The following is a 22,160-nucleotide window of genomic DNA, read 5'->3' as shown; positions in this document are numbered from 1 at the left end:
GAGATGATCTTATTGAAACAAGCTCCTGGGGGGACTTGACAGAGTGGATGCCAAAAGGATGTTTCCCATTGTGGGAGAGACTAGAGCCAGTGGACACAGTTTTTTAAAAAAAAGGGTCTCCCAGTTGAGTCCAAACTGAGAATTTTTTTAAGTATCATGAATCTTTGGAACTCTCATCTCTACCCCCACCGCCCCCCAGAGCATGGTGGAGGCAGGGTCAGTGGTAAACAATTCTTGACTAACAGAATCAAAGATCATCAGGGATTGGTGGAATGTGGAGTTGAGGCTGCAACCAGATCACCATGATCTTATCAAATGGCAGAGTAGGCTTGAGGGGCCAAATGACCTACTTCTAATTCGTATGTATTACCCCCAACTCCCACAACAACTCATCAATATTAATTCATGTATGCAGTCAAGTTAAAAGGATAGTAAAGGCAATAGAATACAACCATTTTCTAGACAGAAAATGTGTTGGAAATAGAGTAGAATTTGATAAGTGGTCATTTTGCCTTTTGCTCCCGCTGCCATTGTTGTCTATGAACACTAATATAATGTTCAACCAATATTTACCTTTTGTATTTAAATCTTATCAATTATCTGCCAGCTTTGAAACCACTCAGCGATACTAATCTTTTTGCTGCTACTCTTCTCGTACATTTCAGTTGAGTAGGCCATTCAGCCCCTTGAGCCTGCTATGCAGGTTAGTTCATGACTTCTGTAGCTCAATGCCATTTGTTTGTCTTCACTCCATAGCCTCTAGTACCCCTGCCTATCAGATTTGTGCCATGTCCTATCATCTGCCTTGGGGAGGGCGGGGAGGAAGAGTTCCAAATTTAATTTTTTGTGAAAAGTACTTCTTGATTTTGCAATGAACTACTGTGATCAGATCACCCTTTGATCTTCCAAACTTGAGCAAATACAACCTGTTCTCAAAATTTAACCCTCCAAGCCCTGGGAGCATTCTGGTAAATGTGGGCTGCTCTCCCTCCAAGGTCAGTATGAAATGTGTTTTCAGGATCTTGGTTAATCCTTTATAATCTGTTCTTTTAACTTTCTCTTGTCTTTCCTACAATTGTGCTTTTTCTTCTACTTTCTTGTCTTTCCCCACCCTACTCCTTTCACTGCTTCAGCACTAGTTCTTTCTCATTGCAAAGCTTGATCCTAACCTCCACCTAAAGGCAACGCTGACCCGAACATTCAAGAATCTACAGTACTATAGTAATGAGACATTTAACAAATTCTTTGCACGTGTAAATTGTTAATAGGAGACTCAAGTGCTGGATGAAGTTTGTTCTTACACCACCTTCTAAAATGGTAGGGAATTATGAACTGGCTTGTTTCCTTGAGCCATTAGTGACATTAAGGTAATCCAGTGCTGCCACAATCAGGTGCTGCAGTGCCCATTGATCACAAAAAGCTTTAAACTTGTTGAAAACTTGTTCCAAAGTTACACAGCCGCGTACTAGTACTTCAACAGATGGTGTAACCTCCACCCCAGTGATTTTTGTCACCAGCTGGTTGTTGCTGCATATTTAACTTGTAATGTTTTTTAGCCACCAGATGATTTCGATTAAAATTCTTCAGCTGTTCCAGAAGATGAAGAGCTAACTAATTTGTAACACCAGATGCATCAGGGGAGCAGGCACCAAAATTGCCTCTGAGGAGAACAATATGATGCAGAATTTCTTTTTGGACTTGCTAATAGGAGCTTTCTACAATGAAATTACTTCTGGTGTTTCTTATTGCTTTAATTACTTTGCATGCAATAAGGCTGGGGCAACTAAGTTCACTTTTTTTGGTCTGGTTGTTAGACATCTAACCTTTTACTGTTGGCACCATGTTCTGCCATGAAATGGACAAACTCCTTATTACGAGTGGGCATTTAAAATCATACTTGGCCCTAACTGTTAAGTGTATCAAGGGGGCTCTAGAGTGATAATGGATTCTGTCTGGTGTAGCTGAGTGAAAAGACTCGTTCAAGGATCACCTCCACACAATTTGGAAATCTGAGGTTGGAGTGTTGTGTAAAGCAGTGGAATCAAATATCATGCTGTACCACTTATCAATATGTGTGTAAAATGCCCTTACTACAGCTTGCATGATTGACCTCCTGTGCTGTAATTACTAATCATGGGGAACCTGACAGCACTTTGAGGAGGATGTTGGAATTCTGGTTGTAGTTATAAGGTTGTTAGAAGCAAAGTATCTGGGTGTTACAATATTGCTATCAGTGAGGTACTGTACTGTTGTTGTGAGATGAGTTCTAGCAGCATTGCTATTTATATAGGTGCAATTTGAGTTGCTAGTGGAATCAAAGTTCCCCCCAGCTCTGGTTTCCTTTCCATCACCTTGCGGGTAGCCTCCTGGTTCTCCCATGTCTTATTGACATGGAGCCACAAACAAAGATGCTGGACTACAGTAGACCCAATCTTTTATAAGTGGAATAGATATCACATGGTCAAAACTCCAGAGAAACCGCCAACCGAGTTGACAACCCAATCCTGCATTCTGTCAGTTCCCCGGTGGGTGGCTACTAGGTACAGACAGATGTTCTGTTCCAATTTGCTCAACACCCACAAATTGGGGTGCACAACAAGTGCAATTTCTATAGCTGATATTTACAGTACTTGATGTAAACTATACAGGTAAATATAAAGTACCAGTAGAATGTAATCATTTTACTACTGCAGGCTGGTCTGGAGGTTTGTCAGAAGCAGCATTGTCAGGGGGAAAAAACAATCCTGGGCTCTGTCTTTTGGAGGTGAATTTTGAGGTGGCTTCCAATGTAGTACCCCTTTGTCTACAGATTCAGCTAAGCAGCCACTGGAAGTGTTAAAGAACAGAACTGTGTAACCATTTCACTTGAACCAAACTTTTAATCAACCGTTGCAGTTTTCTTCCTCCTTTCCTCAAGTCTAAAGTTTTTTTTGACTTTGCTTTAGTTTGTTTATTTCCCCAGTTATGGTTTGAGTCATTCAGAAGTTTCAAAACTGACTATTGCTCAAACCTTGGTTTGCCTTTTTGACTAAACTTTCACCCCTCATTCCACACTGCAGAAAGTCAAGATTGAACCACTGCTTAGGAAACAAAATACATGAAAGATTTTTCTTTACTTTTAGTGCTGCCCTTGGTAATGGAGCCATGGTAGTGAAGTAGCTGATTTTTCTTTTTTTGTCAGCCTGAATTGTAGGATGAACTAAAAGTTTCTAAATGTGTAAGCAATTGCATATAAAACTTATTACTTGCGAACTATAAGAATGACCCAAGATGTTCTCTTCCAAACCTCATACCATCATGACTTGGAAATATATTGCTGTTCCTTTACTGTTGCTGGGTCATGACCTGGAACAGCCTCTCTAAAAGCAATGTGGATGTACCTATACCATGTGGACAGCAACAGTTCACCACTAGCTTCTAGGGATAGTTAACAAATTCTGGCCTTGACGTCATTGCTTATACCTCATGAAAGCAGAAATAAGTGTAATTTGACCTTTCTCAAAGTGGAGCTTGGTTCTAAAAAAAAAAAATGCCCTTTTTTAAATTGTAGTATCCCCAATTCTATGGCCATAAATATACTTAGCATGCAAATCAAAGCAAGTTAAATTAAACAGATTGGTCATGATTGCAAGTAGCAATGTCTTGCCTATAGTGCAGCTCTGTTACACTTGTTCACCACAATTGAATGTTTGTTTGTTCTTAGTTTGCAGGTAGTGCGCTTTTGGTGGTGGGTGTGTGGGGCAAGGTGAGTCTGGAAGAATATCTGTCTCTCTTGGCTGAGAAAAGTACAAATGCTCCCTATGTGCTCATTGGAACTGGTGCAGCCATCATCGTATTTGGATTCTTTGGATGCTTTGCAACGTGCCGAGGAAGCACATGGATGTTAAAACTAGTAAGTTTTTTTAAGTTAACTTCATTGCCCAACTCTCGCTCATATCTTAATTGTGTTTTCGTATAAGTAGTGTATCCTTTCAAGTAAAGGAAGAGGTTTACATAGATTGTTACCTATTCATGCTGGATTAATGGTTTAATTCAGTTGCACACATGTAACCCATCAATTACATAGAATGCACAGAAACAGGCCATTAATCCTAATGAGTCTGTTCTGGTGTTACACTCCACACAAGTCTCGTCGCATTCTGTCATTTTAGCTTTTTCCTTTTTTTTCATGCACTTGTCCAGCTTGCTTTTGAATGCATTTGGCTCGCCACTTCCTGTCGTAGTGAGTTACAAATTCTAACCAATTTGTGTAAAGGCATTTCTCTTTAATTCCCTATTGGATTTATTGGTAACTACTTGCTTTCCTGATAACTGTAATCTATCAGTTCTGGTGTTTTTTTTTCTCTCTAGTAAATTTTTATTGGCACTTTCTCCAGTGCTTCTATCGCCTTGTCATGGTTTGGAGAGCAGAACTGTGCACAATACTCCAAATGTAGTCTGGCCAGGGCACTTTGCACATTTAGCACATTTAATTACTTCTGAATTCTTGACCCTTAGAAATAAATCTGTGCTATATTAACATTCTGAATTGCTTTGCTGACCAGTGCTATATATCTTTTTTTAACCAATATCGCTAGATCCCTTTGCTGTTCTACCCCGTTCAACTTCTTTGCAGTTAACTGGCTTCCCAAAGAAAGTGCTATTCTCTTACAAAAATGAGTCCTGTTTAAAGACATTCTTGAGATATAGAGCTAGGCAGTTGTGTTGGTGGTAGCTTTGACTGGGGGGAAAATATAAATCTGTGGTGAAAAAAACTGAGCATTTAACAGGCTATTGAACTCCAGTACAGAATAGTCCCTAGGTCTTGACTGAAGTTTGTATAAACAAAATTGGACTAGTTTTGTATCTGTGTTTTGTTTCTAAATAGGCTTCACTTTATATATTCTAGAAAGTCTAATAACCCCCTCTTTTTTTTCTCTTCTCTCTCTCTCTTCCCCTCCCCCTCCCAAGTACGCTATGATCCTGTCACTACTCTTCTTGGCACAACTTGTAGCTGGAATTTCTGGATTTGTCTTTCGACATGAGGTAGGACAACCTTTTTGCAGCAGCGATCAAGTGCTTTATCTTCTATTGAGTGTTTCAATTTGGATGTATTGCTGAACATTAACTGACTAGACTGCAGCATGGTTCTTTTTGCAAAGGGCTTCCTATACTCAAGTTAACTTAATCTGTATCCGTGCTGAAAGTCCATAAGGATATACCTGTGGAAAAAGTTCATACCAGTATGGATTAGATTTGAGGGTAAGATAAACGCTAGATATTTCCCATCTTCCACTTGGTTTTTTTTGCTTTTCATTTCCTGGGTGGTTTTTTTTGAGCTCTCCATAATAAAAGATAGTTGCACTGTTTTCATACTGGTTGCCTAGCAATGTGTGTCAGAGACCATTCTGCACTCTTGTAGGTTGGACACCTGAATACAAAGGAAAGTGCCAGTGGTATGGGAAGTTAATTTGCATTAGCAATTTGTCTGCACATATCTGATTGACTTGGGGAAGCAGATCCCCAGATGTCAAAGGTGGAATGTGACTTTGCAATAAGCTGTTCTCTAATGTACTTCACAATTTGACTTAACAACTAAAAGTAAATTTGTTTACAGAATCATGTCATTAGGCAAAATTCTAAAGTGAAAATCAAATGAAATGCTAATTTTTAGCCACTGGATAGCTTGTGCAGAAAGCTTGATCCAATTCCTACAGTCTTGCAATGCAATAAGCTGCATTGTATATTTGAGTGCTATCAAGATAACCATGCGCTAAACCAAAGTTGCAATCTGCTCTTTAAAGAGTAGTTTTTCAGTTCACCAATCTCTCTCATTAGTTGAATGTTTTGACTCTTGCAGATACAAATTATTGATCTAGCCGTAACGAGAGAACCATGCAGTTAAGTTAATCCAAGTTCTGTCTTCTCACTGCATTGATTGCGGTATATTTTTTAGAAAAGCTTGATCTTTTTGTTACAATCATGAAATGCATTTCCAATGAGACTGGATTCATGCATAAATCATTTGTACATAGGCACTGGAATTACATGACAGACCAGATAAAATGGATTAATTTGCTGGCTTGAGGGAAAAAGTTTGATTTTTGCCTCCCCCTCCTTCCCGTAACCCACTGGGTCATTCACATCTTGAACTGCCATTAGACTAGTTGTCAGATTGTTATTAAATGCATAACCAGTTCTGTTCATCTGAATCTTTGCAATGTGCTTTTCCATGATGCAAGTGCATAGACATAACTGATACCAAATCCCTGGCAATTTATTATTAGAGCTGTTTCTTTCCAGATCATTCATCCATTTTTACTTTTACATTCCAGGAATTTTTTAATTAGAAAGAAACCAATTGCAATTAAACTAAAAACCTGAAACTCAATGTAGTCTGCCAGCATTTGTGGGAGAAGACTGGCGAATGTATCAGGTTTTGGATCTTATGATTTGCCATCTTATTAGGTGTCTTCTGTATTTGGCTCCTAAGGAAGTTCCCTGTGTATTTCTGTTGTACTTGTTAATCCTTTTTTTTCAAATGAAATGGCTACCCAACATGATATTGTACAAATTACTTTTTTAAAAATACCATCTCATTTGGGATGCATAACCTTTATCAAATCATGGATGTGTGCAAAGTTGGTCTGTGCTATAGAACAGTAATAGCAGAACATAATTGTGGCTGTGAGGTGCAGGCCTTGAACTCCTAGGATCCCAAATTCAATGTAGATGTTGGAGTCAGAGGTTTAAGCAGCTGCAAAATTTTGGCTTGTTGCTAAGCAGCTGTTGAATTCTAAGAGGGGAAGTGTTGGTGCATTTCCTCAGCTTTTTGCACTACTGCCTGTTCACTTCTCCATTGAGAGGAGATAAATTAATTATACTGAGTTTTTTTTAAGGTTGAGATCACAAGTAAACCTTGGATCAAGTGTTAAGCTTTGCTTTTCTGCGAACAGAAGGTTTTGTGATGGTTCATTTGCAAATTATTTGACATTTGTGTTTTAGATTAATACGGTTTTCAAGGACACCTTCCAAGAAGCTGTACAGAAATACAATGCAACAGGGTCTCCTGTGGATTATATTCAGCAAAATGTAAGTAAGTCAGGGCCAAATGACCTTTGTGACTGCTTGAATAACTGACATTTGCCAATGAATGAAAACCACTCACTCCTGCACTGTATGTCACCTTGGAGTGAAATGCAGACCCTTTTTTTTTTTTCTACCCTTGTCCTTACTTACCACTTTGCCCCTACATCCCTGTGGTAATCTGTGTAATATACCTTTTAAGACAAATGTAACAAGATCACAAGATCTTGGTACCCAATAGCAGAGTAGCGTGGGCTACCTCTGTAGAGCAGTCTTGAGTAGTCTGAAGAGAAAAGACAAGAGTTTTGAGTTGTAAGCACAAGTGTAGCTGCTGAGTGTTTATTTACAAAAGCAAATGTGTTTCTTCTAAGAACGGTCTACAGATCATCTGTCTTGGTACCAACTCGGTCACCCCGAAACAAGCGTGCACCCCAGATCCTTATTGATCATTGGGTGTCCTTGGTTTTCCAGAAGACTAATCTAATGCAAAGATAAGTTTCAAGTTGGTTCCACCTCTAGAAGGTTGCTCATTTATATTGCATAAAAATATGACCAGCTACAATAGGCTGTGTTCAACTGTCTGGATTTTGAGTAATGTGAAATCTAGGGCAAAATAAGTCAGTACAGTCTACTGAAACAGCAGCAACTTGCATTTATATAGCACCTCTTTAAAATATCTCAAGGCACTTCTAATACATCAATTCTGTGTCCAACTTTACTTAAAATACCAACACTGGCAGATCCCATATTTTGACTAGGTACTGTAGTGATGAATGTAATAAACAGAACCTTGTTCCCTCTCAGCTCATGTATGAACCTGCTTTCTGCTCCATATTCACAGTAAATCGTCAGATTTCATTCCAGGACCCCCATATCAGTTGACATTGCAAATGGTTCCTTCTGCACAGGTGCTGCCCCTTCTATTTGAACACAACTGTCCTATGCCAAAAAAGCACCCTTGCAAATTTCCCTCCCATCTCTAGCCCCCCTTCAAGTCCTTTGAAGAAGGTTTAAGTTTGAAGGATTCTATAATTAGGGGAATAGGTATTTTCTGTGGCTGCAAATGTCAATCCAAGATGGTGTTGCCTCCATGATACCAGGGGTTCCACTGAGTGACTGCAAAGCACTCTCTGGAGAGTGAGCAGCCAGTGGTTGTGGTCAATATCCATATCGACATCGTGGGTAGAAAGTGGGATGAGGCCCTGCAGACAGATTTTATGGAGCTAGGATGTGAACTAGCAGAGGTATTAATTTCTGGATTATACTCTGTGCCATGCACTTGTGAGTACAGAAATAGAGATCAGTTGAATATTTCACTGGAAAGATTGTGCAGGAGGGAGGGCTTTAGATTGAAATCTGTTCTGGGGAGATGGGATCTTGATGTATTGCATCTGAATGGAGTTAGGAGCCCCATGTGGATCAGTTTGCCAGTGCTATTGGGGAGGGAGTTGAACTAACTTGGAGGTGGGTGGGAACTGGTGAGAAGAAAAACAAGGTGCTCAAAAGATTGGGAAGGCAGATGGTACAGTAAAGTCCTGCCTTTTGTAACTTTGTGTTTTCACTTACTCGATGGGTGACGCAGTGTACAATGTTAGCTCATCCTTGCTGCAATGGTTGCATTCCAATGCTTGGATCACATCACATGGACAGAATCTCATGTGACTTTCTTTTACAAATGGATTTTGGCAGGTGCTGAGTGTTGGTGTTGATCCAGGTGAGAAGAAGCTTCCAGACATGGACACAGCAGCTTGTCTTGCCTATCCTTTTTTTTAAAGGAAGTGGCAATAGAGGCATTTTGTTTGGCCAAGTGATTATTCTGGAAGTTGAAGTGTAGTCTGAACACTTTTTTTTTAAATGGTTACTGGTGTATAGCATTGATCAGAGACTCCTCTCTGTCATATACAGGTACTGCACCTCAAGTTGCTGTAGAGTAACTCTTTTGAGTCAAAACAATAAACTAAATTAACAAAAACAAGGGAGTTGCTGTAGAGTAACTGCACAAAACAATGCTGTCCTTGTATGGCTGGAACCTATCTAATTGAGTTCCATTGGAAAAAGTTAATTGTTTGCAATTTCACCATTTTCAAGGTTTTGTGGGAACACAACTCCCACAAACAGCGGGACTTTACTGTACTAGAGTAAGAAATTGTGATATTAGGTGGCCGTTTTGGAATATGTCCTTTGAGCTGGTCTCCATTATCACCATGACAAGACTGTGCACTAATATTCCTGGAAAAATTATTCTGGGAAGAGGAGGACCATTAAGGAGAGCATTACAGTGCTGAATCTATTTAGAGCTAAGACAGTGGAGGTGCCATTACATGAGGGATATTATAGGCCATCAACTATTGGGAAAAATAGAGCAAGTTTTCAAGTAAATTACAAGTGCAAAAAGTGAAGTTATTATAATGAGATTTTAATGATTCTAATATAACCTAGGATATTAATGTAAAGGGCAAGAAGTGGGATGAGTTTTAAGCGTTCAAGAGAATTCTGTGCTTTTCTGGCCTTATGAGGAAGGAGACATTGCTGGATCTCATTGAGGAATGAGGGGGGTGTCAAGTGAATCATGTATCAGATGGGGAACATTTAGGGGACCGTGATCATAGTATCATAAGGATTAGGTTGGCTATAGAAAAGGACAAGGAGCAATCACAGTTGGAAGGCTAATTTCAGTAGGGTGCAATCTGGTCCAGGTAAAATGACTGACTTCGCACTTTCAAGCAAAACTAAAGAGCAATGGGCTGCCTTTAAAGAGGAAATGGTTCAGGTGCAATTGAGGTACATTCCCACAAGGGGAAAGGTAGGACATAATCCATGGAGCTATTTTTAATGGTCATGAAAGACTTAAGATGAAGCAGAGAAAGGATGCCATGTGACAGATGTCAGATAGATAATGCAAGTGTAAACCAGGCTAAACATAGAAATTTCAGAGGGGAAGTGGGGTGGGTGGGGGGAAGCAGCAAAGGTTGACAGACTAATCATCAACATAAAAGGTAATCCCAAGGTCGTCTTCAGACTGAGTTGGGACCAAATAGCAGCAGAGGGAATGGCTGTCTTTCATATTCGTGGCATTTTCCTTAGTAGTGAAAGAGGATGTAGTTGAGATACTGGATGGGCTTAAACATTAAGGAATTAGAAAGGCTGGCTAAACTTGAGTTGATAAGTAACCAAGACTAGATCTGAGGGAATTAAGGGTGACAATTGCAGAGACATTGGCTATAATTATCCAATTCTTCTTAGGTACATGAGAGGTTCCAGAGGACAGGAGAATTGCAAATGTTACACCCTTGTTCAGGAAAGGGTATAAGGAAAAACCCAGCAACTTCAGGCCAGTCACTTGCCCTCCGTGGTGGAAAAGTTTTCAGAAACCATTTGGGATAAAATTAACAGCTACTTGGAAAGATGTTGGTTGTGGAAAGCCATCATGAATTTAAGGGAAAGTTGTTGTTAACTAATTTAAATTTTTTGAGGTAAGTGTAGATGAGCAGGGGAGATAGTTGTATAGTGGTAATGTTACTGGACTAGTAATCCAGAAGCTTGGGCTAATGTCCTGGGGGCATGGGTTCAAACCCCATGGCAGCTTGTGGAATTTAAATTCAATTAACGGGTATTTAAAAATATCTATTTAAAATATTTAAATAAATCTTGAATTGAAGGATAGAACCAGTAATGGTGACCATGGAACTATCATTGTTGTAAAACCCATCTGGTTCACTAATGTCCCTTTTTAGGGAAGGAAACCTGGCCTACATGTGACTCTAGACCCACAGTAATGTGGTTGACTTTGAACTGCCCTCATGAAATGGCCATAGCAAGCCACTCTGTTCAAGGGCAATTAGGGATGGGTAACAAATGCTGGTCTTGCCAGCAATGCCACATCCCATGAAAGAATAAAGAAAAAATGGTGTACATGGACTGCCAAATCACATAATAGGCTTGTCAGCAAAGTTGAACTCCATGGAATAAAAGGGACATGGATATGAAGTTGAGGAAACAGTGCATGAATGGTTGTTTTACACACTGGAGGACTCTCTAGTTGGGTTCTTCTGAGGTCATTATTAGGACCACAGCTTTTCTTGATCTATATTGTGTGCAGGGCACAATTTCAATGTTTGCAGATTACACCAAACTTGAAAGTATTGTGAACTGAGGAGGATGGTGATAAACTTCAAGAGAACATCGGTTGGTGGAATGGGTGGACAAGTGACAAATGAAACTTAATGTAAAGAAGTATGAAGTGATATATTTTGGTAGGAAGAATAAGAGGTAATATGAAGGGTGCAATTCTAGAAGGGGTGCAGGATCAGAGGGACCTGGGGGTATATTTTCACAAATCGTTGAAGGTGACGGTAGAATGAGAAGTGGTTAACAAGGCTTAAGGTATACTGGGCTTTTATTATTAAGGGCATAGGGTACAAAAACAAAGGTGAAGCAAACCTTTATAAAACACTAGTCCAGCCTCGGGAGTATTGTATATAATTCTGGGCACTGCTCTTTAGGAAGGTTGTGAAGGCATTAGAGGGTGTAGATTCACAAGAATGGTCCTGGAATGAGAGGCTTCAATTATGTGGAGAAGCTGGGGTTCCCTCTTAGAGAAGGTTGAGAGAGAGATTTGATTGAGGTGTTCAAAATTGAAGTCTAGACTAAAGATGAGGAAACTGTTCCCATTGGTGGAAGGGTTGAGAATCAAACAATACAATAATTGGCAAAAGAGCCAAGGGTGACATGAGAACTTATGTAGCATGTGACTAGCATCAAGAATGTACTGCCTGTGAATATGATGGAGACATTCAATCATTACTTTCAAAAAATAATTGGATAATTGTCAAAGATTTACAGAACTTCAGGAAAATATGGGTGTTGGACTAGTTGAGATGCTCTGAGCTGGCATACACAGTCAAATGGTTACAAAACAAGAGGCCAGTCTATGGTTTCCTATAAAATGCATGTCCACCTTTGCTGCAACTCAATCATCTCCCAGATCAGATCATCCCAGGTCAAGGATGCCTTTCTTGTCCTTATCCTCCTGTTCACCTGCAATATCTTTCTCCTAAACCTCTCCTGGTTTCCGGGTCATTGTGATTTGCTTTCGTTTGGTTCCACCCTTCCAGAGAACTTCTGGCAAATGCTTCTCTACACACAGTCTGTCCATTATGCTGCCTCTTGCCAGCATGGGGTCAGCTTCCACATATGCCCAGAACATCCTGTGTAATCTCCCCTTCACTCAAGTCAGCTGCATGTTCATCCAGTTAAACAGTTGGGAAGACCAACTCTGATCTTCAGTCACTGCTGATTCTATTCCCCCTTCCCAGCCTGCTTGAGCCAGACTATTTGCACCTTCAGTGTTCTACATAGCTGAGCTCAGCCTAGACTCTGACGGCACACTTGCTGAAATCTGAAGACCATGGGATCAAACAACACAAATTTGCACACACCATCTAAGCTGGCACTTCAGTGCAGTATTGAAGGTGTTATGTTCTTTAGAGGACAAAAGATTCCAGAAGAGCAGTAGGGGAGTTATCCCTGGTGTCTTGACCAACAGTTATCCCTGAGCCAAAAATCATATAAATGAATTGGCCATTTATTTCAATGCTGTTTCTAGGATCTTGCTGTGTGCAAATTGGCTGCTTTGTTTCCTATATTGCGAAGTGAGAGTACTTCAACAAAAACACTTAATTGTCTGTCTGTAAGGTGCTATGGGACCTAGAGTCAGAGGTCTACAGCACAGAGCCTTCAGCCCATCGAGTCTGTGCCAGTCAAACAAGTACCTAACTATTCTAATCCCATTTTCCAGCACTAGGCCCATAACCTTGTATGCCACGGCATTGCAAGTGCACATCCAAATACTACTAAAATGTTATGAGGGTTTCTGCCTCTACTACCCTTTCAGGCAGAGAGTTCCAGATTCCCACCACCCTCTGGGTGAAAAAATTCTTCCTCACATCCCCTCTAAACCTCCTGCCCTTTACCTTAAATCTATGCCCCCTGGTTATTGATCCCTCCAAGGGGAAAGGTTCATTCCTGTCTACCCTATCTATGCCCCTCATAATTTTTATACACCTCAAATCATGTCCCATCTCTCTCCTCCCCCACCCCATCTCCTCTGCTCCAGGGAAAATAACCCCAGTCTATCCAATCTCTCCTCATAACTAAAACTCTCCAGCCCAGGCAACATCCTGGTAAATCTCCTCTGCACTCTTTCTAGAGCAAGCACATCCTTCCTATAATGCGGATTCCAGAACTGCACGCAAATACTCTAGCTGTGGCCATGAAAAGTGTTAAAAATACAAAAGCAAAATACTACAGATGCTGGAAATATTGAATAAAAACAATGCTGGAAATACTCTGGATCAACAACACCTGTGGAAAGAGAAACATTAACTGTTTAGGTCAATGACTTAGTTCTGACCTACATTGGTGGCTTACTTCACAACATTTCCAATTTTAAAATTCTCAATTTTGTTTACATTTGTGACATTGCACTTAGAATCAAAATTCTACGTTGCATGCAGAAGGAAGCCATTCAGACAGTTATCTGGCTCTCCGCAAGAGAGATTCTGCCTAACTCACTCCCCCATGCTTTTCACCTTTTGCATTCCAATTTTTTCTCTCTAGATACTTTCCCAATTCCATTTTGAAAGCCACAATTAAGTCTGCCTCAACCACACCCTGGCTGTGCATTCCAGATCATAAATGGGAGTAGGCCACTTGGCTTATCAAGCCCACTTATCATTCAATAAGATTATGGCTGATCAAATTGGCTTTACTCCACTTCCTGCATGGCCTGCATAAACCTTAACTTTGTCAAAAATCTGCCTAACTCAGCCTTGAATGTATTCAATTACCCACCCCCTCCACTGCTTACTGTGGAAGACAATTCCAAAGGTTAATGAACCTCAGAAGAAATTTCCCCTCATCTCCACCTTAAATGGGCGACCCCTTATTTTTGAAACTTCCCCCATGAGGGAAAACATTCTCAACATTTACTGTGTCAAGCCCACTCTCTCTATTTCAGTAAGATCATAAGCCAACTTGCTCATAAGACACATTTTCCTACAATATATGCCATATGCCAAATTTTTGTCCACTTAACCTATCCATATCCCTTTGCAGACTCTATCCTCCTTTCAAGTGGATTCTGATCACTCACTGCATGAAAGGTTTTTCTTCAAGTGGATGTTTTTTCAACCATTTACCATCAATCTTTGCCCTTTGGTTCTCACCTTTCTGTCATGGGAACAGTTTCTCTACTGTCGAGAGCGATCATAATTTTGAACATTTCCTCTTTTCTCAAGAAAACAACCCTAATTGTGTGTGTAGATGGGAGAAACTGAAGCCCTTCACCTGTGGAACCATTCTGAAATATTTTCTGTACCCTTCCTAAAGTGTGCACAGTTCTATTATACCAATGTTTTGTGAAGGTTCATCACAACTTCCATGCTTTTGTACTCCTCTGCCTCTGTTTATAAAGCCCAGGATCCCACATGCTTGTTTACCCACTTTTTTAACCTGCTCTGCCACCTTCAATGATTTGTGCACATATACCCCCAGGTGTCCCTGTTCCTGCACCCCCTTAGTTTGTACCCTTTAGGTCTAATTGCCCCCCTCATTCTCCCTGGCAAAACAAAGTATCACTTCATGCTTCTCTGCATTAACTTTCATCTGCAAAGTGTTCACCCAGGTTGAGAACCAAAGGACAAGGATTTATGGCAAATGGTAAAAGAACCAGCACCCACTTGAAGAAAAACTTCCATGCAGTGAGTGATCAGGATCCACTTGAAAGGAGGATACCAAGAGGTTGAGTGGGCAAAAATGTGGTGTATAATGTGGGAAAATGCCTTAGGAAAAGTTGAGCAGGTTAGACCTAAACTCATTGGTGCTTAGAATTGGTGATCTTATTGAAATATAAGATTCTGAGGAGGCTCAACATGGTTGATGTTGAGGATGTTTTCCTTTGGTTGGGGTGGCCAGGGGGGGGGGAGGGGAGACAGTTTCAAAATAAGGGTCCTTGAACTCTTGATGTGTATCACTCTCCTCATCACAATACTTCCAAGTTTTGTGACACTTGCATTTTTTGAGATTGTGCCCTGTACACTTGTGTCTTGGTCATTAATATATTATTCAGAAAAGCAGCATCCCTAATACCACTGTAGACCTTCCTCCAGTGGAAAAACAACCTTTCACCTATCCTGTCATTAAGCCAACATCTTTGCCCATGTTGCCACAGTCCCTTTTGTTCATTGGCTTACCTTTTTCTGATGAACTTATTATGTAGCACTTTATCAATGCCTTTTGGAAGTCCATGTGCATCACATCAACTGCATTACGCTCCTCAATCCTGTCACTTAGTTAAACATGGTTTGCCCGCTCTTATCAGATCCATGCTGACTTTCCTTAATTGATCAACATTTGTCCAAGTAACCTGTTCGTTTAGTCCTGGATCATTGTTTTTTAAAAAGCTTTCCCACGACTAAGGTTGATTTTGACTGGCCTGTAGTTGCTCAGTTTATTCTTGTTCAAAAAACAAAGGATGCAAGAACGTAACATTCGCAATTATCTCATCCTCCAGCACCAGCCCAGGAGGATTATAAGATTTTGGCCAATGCCTCTGCAATTTCTACCCTTACTTCTCTCACGTATCCCATCCAGAACTCATGACTTATCAAGTTTAAGTACAGACAGTCTTTCTAATACCATCTATCAATTTTGAGCTCCCCCAGTATCTCGGCTAGCTCTTCCATTGTCTTCAGCGTTTTCCTTGAAGGCAGATGGAAAGTACTCATTTAGTGCCTCAATAATGCATAGTTCCACTTTTCAGTTCCTAATTGGCCCCACCCATTCTTTTAGCCTCTTAGTATTTATAGACTTTTGGATTCCCTCTATTAGTTCCTATTCTCTTCTCATGCTCTCACTTCATAGAAATTTCTAAATTTAAACATTCAACCTGACATCTGCCACGCACACCTTTTTTTTTTCTCTGCTTCATCTTGGTCATTATCTCTCACCATCCAGGAAATTCGAGCTTTGGTTATCCTACTCCTTACCCTCGTGGAAATGTACCTCTACTGTATCCAAACTCATCTTTAACAGAACAATGGGCTGCCTTTCATGTTTTGCCTGCCGACCTGATTTCCTAATGCTGTAATCCCCCTTCCCCACTTAATTTTCTGTTCCTTTGACCTCTTGTGTCACACTTTCCCCTCCTTTACACCACCATTGGCCACTGCTTTCAGATGTTCCAAGTTAGTCTTGCTATATAAAAGCAAGCTGTTATTGTTGCACAATGTTCAATAGGGCTATCAATTACATATTAATACAGAAAGCTAATGGAATCCTATTTGTCAAGATGTCTCTTTCTTTCACTGAAGGTGAATTTGAAGCTGCAAAGTCATCTGTTCAAGCTGAATCCTCCTCTTTCAAGTCCAAGAAAATAACTTTTACATCAAAATCTTCATCCTCTTCCCCTCTCTACCCTCTAAACTATTTGGACGTTTTTGTCAAGGTGACAATTATTTTAAAGCAAACCTAGGTAATGAGACCAATAACTACTTTCAAACAAAATAGTGTGTACCACAGAACCAACTTGTATACCCAGCCCCTCCATCATTACATTAGCAAGCCTGGCTTTGTAATTCACATTCCTACGTTAGGAAGTAGGATCCAAACTGAGACTGAAAACACCAGACTGACAGCCCTTAGCTGAGATTTGTTGCTTAATGTTCTCAGTCAAAAGTCATGTAATCTAACTTCTAAGTCCATGGTGGTTCCACATGCTCCAACCTACCTTTTGAGCAAGTTCTGGTATCTTCCTGCTTAAAAAGACTACTGTACTTATAATTGCACATTGCCTGTGTCCAGTGTTTCTCATTAAACACTGAGCTGTCTCATCAAGCAAGAGAACATTCATTCTTCAAACACAATTCATACTTTTGTTTTTCTCCACAGGCTATGTGACGGAAACTTTTGAGAGGGTGACTTGTCAATTAAATGATGATAGACAACATTAAGAATAGTACAGAACCTTGGAATAAACCTTGCACAACTTGTACTTATTTTATTTTCTAGTTGCATTGCTGCGGTGTTCAAAACTACACCGACTGGAATGAAACTGCCTACTTCAAAATGAATGGAATCCCAGTTAGCTGCTGTATAAACAATACTGACTGCAAACCTGGAGATCTGAAAAACATGACTACTGCCAAAGACAAAGTCTTTAAACAGGTATGATAATAGATGCTCCAATTTCTAAGTTAATGCAGCTTCATAGCTGTGACCATGGCACCCCTAGTAAGCCATGAAAACGTACAATAGCAGCATGGAGAAAAACCCTGCTTTACCTCACTGCTAATCTTAAGTGTCTGATGTTGCTCCATTGTAACTGATGGAACTGTGCATCTCCTAGTGGAAAGGAGAAATGATGTCCAGGTGGACAGCCTATTTTCCATAGCAATTTAAAGAGTTTGTCTCTACTAAATTCAGTCGCCTCAGCATTTATGTATGTGAAACTGCCACTCCACTTCCAAAAGCATCTTGGATACAAGTTTACCATTTTCAACTTTTTAAACTGGAAAAATATTAGCAAAACCTATGCTCTTTGTCTAAGCTATCTATGGCAACTGATTACATGCCCATTTTTACCAGCTAAATTTTAATTTTATTTATTGCAGGGTTGCATTGTATTGGTCATTCGCTTCATGGAGACGAATATTGGAATCATTGCTGGAATTGCTTTTGGAATTGGCTTTTTCCAGGTATGTTTTTGACAGTTACCTGTGACTTAATACTAGTTTGGTGGTAAAGAATTTGAGATGAATTTTATAGCAATGTAATTTTGTTTCATAGCTTAAAAAATAGCTACCAATCCTCATGTATAAATCAGTTTGAACAGCTTATTCAAACTTTTTAATTTTGAGTAAGCATAGTTCCAAAGTTTTCAAAGTTTAAAATTCTAGTGGCCTTCTTGGAAGGCTGTTTCATAAGATCATTCAGATGTGGTCATCACTTTCTATTGAATACTTGAAACTCTTTGTGAACTATAATTCAGTTTTATTCCATTTGAAGCTAAATCATAGCATGGCAATATTCCAGATGGGATACTCTCTTTAAGAACAAAATAAATCTAATCCAACAGCAATTGATTTTGTGAACCTTTTTGAGGGTCCCAGTCAACTAACTGCAATAGACTCGATACGTAGTCTAGTGTTGCAGGAGTGGATCACTTGTTAGTTGCTCAGTACTGTGGCAAAACCCTAGAGCTAGGCTGTCGTAATGCTCACCATAAATGAGTTCAGTCCATGGACTTTTATCCTGTGCTCATTTGTGAAAATAGAAAATGCTTAACTCTAATAAAGGATGTGATAATGAGTACTTAATAATGGTGGGCTTGGGCAGAGTCCACATGGATTTATGAAGGGAAAAATCATGTTTTACAAACCTGTTGGAGTTTTTGAGGATGTAACTAGCAGAATAGATGGGAGGGAATGAGTGGATGTGGTATATTTCAGAAGGCTTTCGATAAGGTCCTAAACAAGAGGTTAGAGAAGGTATAGTGCATGGATTGGGGGTAATGTACTGGCTTGGATTGAGCATTGGTTAATGGACAGAAAACGGGGATAAACGGCTCATTCTCAGGTTGGCAGGCTGTGACTAGTGGGTACAAAAAGGATTGGTGCTTGGGCCCCAGTTATTTACCATCTGTATCAATAATTTGGAGATCAAATGTAATATTTAGGGGGAGGTGTGGTGGTGTAGTGGTATTGTCACTGGACTAGTATTCTAGAGTCCCAGGGTAGTGTTCTGGGGGCCTGGGTTCGAATCCCACCACAGCAGATGATAAAATTTGAATTTGATTAAAAGTCTGACCGTGAAACCATTGCCATGTCAGAAAAACCCATCTGGTTCACAAGTGTCCTTTTTTTTTAAGGAAGAAAATCTGCCGTCCTTGCCTAGTCAGGCCTACATGTGACTCCAGACCCATAGCAATGTGGTTGACTCTCAAATGCCCTCTGAACAGGGGCATTTAAGGATGGATAATAAATGCTGGCCTAGCCAGTGGTGCCCACATCCCATAAATGAATAAATAGATTCCAAGTTTGCTAATGACACAACTAGGGAATGAATTGAGAGGAGGGTACAAAGAGGCTTCAAGGGGATTTAGACAGGCTAAGGAGTGGGCAAGTCCATAGATGGAATATAATATGGAGAAATGTGGGGTGTTAACACCTCCCAATCTCATCATTTCATGTCCAAAATGTCTTGCTAATATGCAGGTGCAGTAAGCAATTAGGAAGTCAAATGGCATGTCTTTTTATTGAAAAAGGATTTGAGTACAGAAGTAAAATTTCTTGCTGCAGTTGTGTAGACCCTTGGTGAGACTGCATCTAGGGTATTGGGTACTTTGCTGAGGAAGGATATACTTGCCATATATAATGTTCCCTTTGGCTTTCGATACAATGATTCCAGAATTGGATTCATCTCCAACATCACAAATGTACCCCTATCAGTTCAAAGAGACTATCAAAATAGTGCACAATTCCTTGCTGTAAATCTCTATACAACGTTTTATTATCTGCACATTGCATCTATGTTAAGGAATAAACTAATGTGAACTAGCATTCAGATTTTCATTGCATTTTAAAAGTAGCTTTCATTTGACTGGTAACTTTATTTCCTCTTTCTCTTCCCTACCCTTGCACTGCAGTTGATTGGAATCTTGCTGGCCTGTTGTCTGTCTAGGTATATCACAAACAACCAATATGAAATGGTTTAAAAGATCAAGCCAGGTAATTTATGAATTTAAAACAATCCATGTTAAATTTCCAGCAATGGGTTCTTGTTTTGTGTACCGAATTGCACAATCCCATTTTTGGTGATCATGTACTCGCTGGTTGGGCATTTGCATCCTGTAAAATGTTCCTTTCATAAAGTGTATAGTTTGTCTCTGGTATGCATATGAGATTCCAGTCCTGAAAGTTGAAGAGATGATGACCCAAACAGTACCCTTTTTCTCATGATCATTCAAATCTAAGTACAGTATTTGCATGATGAGAATTTGTATAGTAAAATCCAGACCCCCCCCACCCCCTCCAAGGATTTGATGCAACACATCCTTGCCCTTGACCAACTTTGGCTGCATATCCACAAGGTTGGTGACCTTTTTACTAGATCTTGCTAGTCATTAAACATGGAAACAAATCACAATGCAATTGTAAATAGCTTGAATTATTGCTTGCCCACTTCTGGTACTAATTTAACTGTACTGAAACATTACACTACATCGTCTTTGGTTCACTCAAACTTTTGCTCTCTTTTAGAACACCTGTATCAACATCAGAACCTCAGTACAGTTGAAAGAACCAAGCCAGCAGTTATTTACTCCAAGCAAAACTCTACAAATGTTTTGCATGCTTATGGTGTAATGTACTAAATAGTTTTTAAAACTCTTCACATTTATCGTTGCAATTTAGGCATGTGAGGCTGAACTGGTTAGTAAGAAATGTAGACATCAGTTTAATCAGCAAAGCCTTGTATTGTAGTTTCACTTGATGCCATGAATTTACTACCTTGAACTTTCTTGCATTTAAAATTTTCTCAGCTTTGGATTTATGATCGCTGTCTTCTATTTTCAAAAATTAAATCTTGTCAGACATCAAGTTTTTACTTTTTTTTAAAAATTGAAATTTGTCTTGGAAGTAATAGAACACATTTTTTCTACAATGTAGTGGGTATGAACCATTTTACAGACACTACTGCATTTTCTAAAGGCAAAGCAATACTTTCCAGTGTGTGGGAGTCCTAGATAATTTTTGTATTTCTCTAATCACCAGCACAAAATATGGCCTGTTTTAAATTGGGATGATTTCAAACATTCTCAAACTGGTGAATGTATCTAAAGCACTAATGCTACAAAATAAGTATTTGTTGTATCTTGCATATGTTTTGGTGATGGCAAATCTGGCGTTGCTGTTTTGGTTCCACGTATCTTATTCAACAACATTTGTGTTGATGCACTATTTTTACACTAAAATCCACCATTAAGACTGCAATTTTGAACCAAAGGGAGTTATTTGGACTGTATAATGTAACCTTTAATCAATTAATGAACTTAATTGGCATCAAATAGAAGACAATGGAAATATCTGAGCCACACTACAAGACATCAACCTTTCGCAATGTAACTCTTGATGCACCCTTTTTTAAAAGGCTGAAGGAGGTGAACATAGACCTACAGAAATGGAGGGCTATTTTTCTTCTCACTGGGTCTGTGTAGTGTAGATTCCTATTTATGCCTCTTGTTCTACTGTTTCTCAGTTTTTAGCACTGGACAATGTAGAGGTGTAAACCTCAGTGTAATGGAACATGTAATATCTTTGATTTCCTCTGTATATGTAAGCCACCTGATTTGAAAATAAACTAATTATAGAAAGCCAATTATTGTGGTTTCATGATCTTTTTCACTCAAACTTGCTTCCAGTGGGAGGAATGTGTTCACACATGTTGTCTGTCTTCCCCAAACTGTTTGCCTTGCAACAGTCCAACATGAGTATTTATAACCTGAGTCTCCAGTTGCCAGTGCCAACAATATCTGATTTCTGCTTCAACCCAAGTCCCAAATCTTATTGGATGGGGGAAAAAGGGTAAAGTGGTTGTCTGGATTGGAGAAGTTTTGAGGGCTGGGATGTTTTGCCACAAACATGGAGTACAGCACTGAAATTTGCTGAGACAAGTAGAGGGTTTGACAGTGACTAGGACAGTGACTAGTGACTCTAGGCAGATCTTGGGGTAGACTAGTGTATTTTTATTCATTTGTGCAATTTGGGTATTGCTGGCTAGGCCAGCATTTATTACCCATACCTAATTGCCCTTGAAGGTGGTAGTGAGCTGCTGCAGTCCATGTGGTGTAGGTACACCCACAGTGCTGATTAGGGAGGGAATTCCAGGATTTTGACCCAGCTACAGTGAAGGCAAAATATTTCCAAGTCAAGATGGTGTGGCGCTTAAAGGGAAGCTTCCAGGTGCTGGTGTTCCCATGTCTGCTGCCCTTGTCCTTCTGGATGGTAGTGGTCTTGGATTTGGAAAGTGCTACCTAAGGA

The 22,160-nt window shown here is 39.8% G+C and overlaps 1 protein-coding gene across 1 annotated transcript in view; it reads left to right on the top strand.

Annotated features, from left to right (window-relative positions):
- The window catches only part of LOC144683743 (tetraspanin-7-like), a 31,098-nt gene extending 9,600 nt beyond the window's left edge, over positions 1-21,498 (top strand). The window contains exons 2-8 of the mRNA XM_078547085.1: positions 3,704-3,892; positions 4,951-5,025; positions 6,985-7,071; positions 17,134-17,289; positions 17,736-17,819; positions 19,769-19,850; positions 20,382-21,498. Of these exons, the coding sequence (XP_078403211.1) occupies positions 3,704-3,892; positions 4,951-5,025; positions 6,985-7,071; positions 17,134-17,289; positions 17,736-17,819; positions 19,769-19,837 (660 nt within the window). The 3' untranslated portion in view covers positions 19,838-19,850; positions 20,382-21,498. The remainder of the gene's footprint in view (positions 1-3,703; positions 3,893-4,950; positions 5,026-6,984; positions 7,072-17,133; positions 17,290-17,735; positions 17,820-19,768; positions 19,851-20,381) is intronic.
- The last annotated feature ends 662 nt before the right edge of the window (positions 21,499-22,160 follow it).

The sequence above is a fragment of the Cetorhinus maximus genome, chromosome 8, assembly GCF_964194155.1.
Source record: "Cetorhinus maximus chromosome 8, sCetMax3.hap1.1, whole genome shotgun sequence".
Taxonomy (NCBI): domain Eukaryota; kingdom Metazoa; phylum Chordata; class Chondrichthyes; order Lamniformes; family Cetorhinidae; genus Cetorhinus; species Cetorhinus maximus.
Note: the sequence above shows the minus strand (reverse complement) of the source record. Positions and strands in the feature narration are given on the sequence as shown.